Source organism: Suricata suricatta, chromosome 12 (assembly GCF_006229205.1).
Source record: "Suricata suricatta isolate VVHF042 chromosome 12, meerkat_22Aug2017_6uvM2_HiC, whole genome shotgun sequence".
NCBI classification, from domain to species: domain Eukaryota; kingdom Metazoa; phylum Chordata; class Mammalia; order Carnivora; family Herpestidae; genus Suricata; species Suricata suricatta.
The window spans coordinates 101,961,371-101,963,387 of NC_043711.1; the positions used below are offsets into that span (position 1 = coordinate 101,961,371).

Consider the following 2,017-nt stretch of genomic DNA (forward strand, 5'->3'; position numbering starts at 1 on the left):
GAGCGTTGTCGCCCCCACCCTCCTCCCCACCGGGAACCGCGCCCCCCACCCGAGGCAGTCTGAGACCGTAAATAATCTTAATTATTTTTTGTACTTTGGTAAATACGCCAGGAACTCTGACACCTTTCCGAGACCTACAGAGAATATTAACTTGCCGGGGCTCCTTTCTTCTGTGTCTCGTTGTTGTCGGGTAGGTAAGTCCGAGCAGCCCCAGCGGCTGATGGAGGCCCGCACGGTCTCGGGAAGAGGAGGGCTTCTCTCCGAACGCATCATTAGCCTCCCAGAGAATTGTTGTTCCAGATCTGTGATGAGAGCCAGAGATGGGAGTCGGGCGGGGGAGGAGGGGGCGCACCGTGGGCTCAGGGCCCCGGGAACCCTCGGGTCCACCAGGAGGCCAGTTCATTTCGCAGTATACTGGCGAGGCCTTGCGTGCCCTCCTTGGTGACGGCCCCTCCCAGCGAGGGGGACGCCGCGTGGCGAGCAGGCCACCTCCGCCTTCAGATGCTGCCAGCAGCCCGGTGACCCTGGCCCCTCCCTGGCGCGGTCCCACGGACCCGTTTTGAGGTTCCTCCCCCTCCCCGTCAGTTAGGCACAGGGAGTCTGGAGGGCAGGGGACACCTGTGTGGGGCTAATTACAGAGCACACTCCGTGTTCCCGCCATCATTAGTATTAATTACTTTCCAAAGGCTGGAAACGCGGTGTTCCTCCAAGGACCTGCCCCCAGCAGCCAGCCTGGTGCGGGCGCGGGTCTCCCGGGCCCCGGGGGAGCGGCTGCCTCCCCCCTGCCGGCCCAGGGCGCACCGGCCGCGTCCGTGCACACAGTGCCGGCAGCTCGAGGCCCGACTCGCAGCCGCACAGGCGGGTGCAGGCAAATGCCAGCAGTCAGAGCTCAGGCAAGCCGAGTTGCCCCCGAAGAGACCAGCCCTCTCGCAGAGAGGGCGGAGTGCCGGAAGCCCGAAGCAGCATCTTTAATTCATGGCTGCGGTCTGAGTTTGTATTGCTAAATTCGAATTAATAATCTTTGAACAGCAAACCACAGGCCCGGCCAGGAAGCAGCAGCCCCGTGCAGAACCTCACTCCCAGTCCACCAGAGGCCAAGGACGGAGTGGGGGGAGCCAGGGGTGAGCGGTCAGGAACGCGCCGTCGTGGACATGGCTGCACCCGGGTTCATGGTCAGCACCGACGTGGACTTGCCCGCCGCGGCATAGGCTTCGTGGGCGCTCCTGGACTCGGGTGCTATGCCCCCTGGGGCCAGGCCGGCTGACGGCAGCGTGGCCGCGGCACCATCCACAACGGAGCGGAGGTGGGGGATGGGCCCTGGCCACCCCAGGAAGCTGAGCAGCCTGGAGGTCCGACGCTGATTTCATAGCCACTCGAGGAGGGCCAGCCCCAGAGCAAGGGGCAGAGCGGGGAGAGGGGCCGCTCGGGGACCTAGCCCCCCGCCAGGGAGGGGCTTCTGCAGCAGGGGCCCGGACACCCCGTCGCAGAGCACCAGAGGCGCCTGGTAGGACGTGGGGCGCTTCTCCGGGGCGTCGGGACTTGACCCGTCCGTGGGCCTTTGTCCAATGAAGAGCAGGCTCTGCCCGAGGGCGTCTCGCTCCATCTTAAAGAGCTCATACTCCACGTGGGGGAGCCTGATGCCCAGCGGCAGGCACCCGTTGGTGGCTGTGACGTCCCGCTCGGTCCCCAGGGACCAGGCCCCCGGACCCCCGCAGCTGCTCGGCTCAGAGAAGTTGAGCAGGGCCGTGGTGACCTGGTCCATGGGAGTCACGCGGGCCCGTGTGACCTGAAACACGAGTTCGGTGCCCCCGAGGACCTTGTTGGATGGCGTGCCCCGGGTGTACCGGCCGGCCGCGTAGACGGTGAAGGTGGGCTGGCGGCAGGCAGGGTCGGAGAAGTGGTGGTAGTACCCTTCCCAGGAGCGGTTGTGCCCGTGGAAGGTGAAGAGCCTGGTGAGGAACAGCACGGCGGGGCGCACCTCGCAGCCGGGGCTGGCCCACCGGCCGCGCAGGCGCAG

The 2,017-nt window shown here is 66.0% G+C and overlaps 1 protein-coding gene across 1 annotated transcript in view; it reads right to left on the bottom strand.

Annotated features, from left to right (window-relative positions):
* Positions 1 to 72: 72 nt before the first annotated feature.
* LOC115274574 (protein APCDD1-like) overlaps positions 73 to 2,017 on the bottom strand; it is an 18,777-nt gene continuing 16,832 nt past the window's right edge. The window contains exon 7 of the mRNA XM_029917980.1: positions 73 to 2,017. Coding sequence (XP_029773840.1) covers positions 1,364 to 2,017 — 654 coding nt within the window. The 3' untranslated portion in view covers positions 73 to 1,363.